General features: G+C 34.8%; 1 protein-coding gene across 1 annotated transcript in view; it reads right to left on the bottom strand.

Moving 5' to 3' along the window:
- LOC108762063 (DNA excision repair protein ERCC-6) overlaps positions 1–496 on the bottom strand; it is a 6,838-nt gene extending 6,342 nt beyond the window's left edge. Inside the window, exon 1 of the mRNA XM_018508863.1 lies at positions 422–496. Coding sequence (XP_018364365.1) covers positions 422–496 — 75 coding nt within the window. The remainder of the gene's footprint in view (positions 1–421) is intronic.
- Between the last annotated feature and the right edge of the window lie 530 nt (positions 497–1,026).

Here is a 1,026-nt window from a genome sequence, read left to right as displayed (position 1 = left end):
AAAAAAAAATAATATACGTAAGAAAGACGAAATATAACAATAAAATTAAATCACAAAAAATTAAGACTAGGAAAAATCAAAAGTAAGAAAATAGGAAAGGTAGGTTCCGATTTTATATACAAGGTCGGAAGCGCTGCATTTGTTATTTTTAAACTGATGATTGCCGCAAAAAGTGACCGTCGGAATTTAAAGAAAAATAGAAAGAAAGAAATAACAGAAACGTAAGGATAGTAAAAGACGAAATGTAAAAATAATACGGCACAGATCATTCCAGCAATATTTCAACGTTTCAGTAATATTGCAATAACGTTGTAAATATTGCAGCAATGTTACTGCAAGCTTCTGTGCTGTATGGAAATAATAAGAAATTAAAACTAGAAGAGACTAAGTGATAAGAATAGGAGACTCTGATTATATGTACAAGTTCCTCGAAGCTCTGCATCAATATTTTTAATTGATTATTGCGGAATGAGTCCACCTTCAACAACATTTCCATAGTCTCGGTAACAGAAGTGTACAAGAACGGTGTCAACTTCGGTATCAACGGTTCTTCTAACGCTAACGAAATAGTGCCGACACGTTGACATTGCGGACACTGTTTCTCGATTGTAAAGTCGTGAATCGAAGGTGAATAGAAAAAAAATGTGGAAAGTTATACATAATAATGTGAAATATTTCTTAAAATTTACATTGCTGCAGACAAGTCTGGCAAGAGATGTGACCGCACTGTGTAATGTAGTACGGATGTTTGCCTCTCTCTATAAAGCAGAGTGAAGCATTTGTTGCAGATTAACGTGTCCATTTCCATCACTTTAGATACTAAAAAAGTCAACTGCGTAATTTTTAAAATTGCTCAAGTAAAACAAAAAGTAATCGTGAATATACCGATATTCCCTTTGACTATAGGTGCGTTCCGTATCGCGCATGATGTGCATGATGCATCCATTGACCTTGTTTAACATTTGGTGAACAACAAGGATAAACGATGCATTATGCGCATCATGCGAGAAACGGAACGCACCCTAA

Source organism: Trachymyrmex cornetzi, unplaced genomic scaffold (assembly GCF_001594075.2).
Source record: "Trachymyrmex cornetzi isolate Tcor2-1 unplaced genomic scaffold, Tcor1.1 scaffold276, whole genome shotgun sequence".
NCBI classification, from domain to species: Eukaryota; Metazoa; Arthropoda; class Insecta; order Hymenoptera; family Formicidae; genus Trachymyrmex; species Trachymyrmex cornetzi.
Note: the sequence above shows the minus strand (reverse complement) of the source record. Positions and strands in the feature narration are given on the sequence as shown.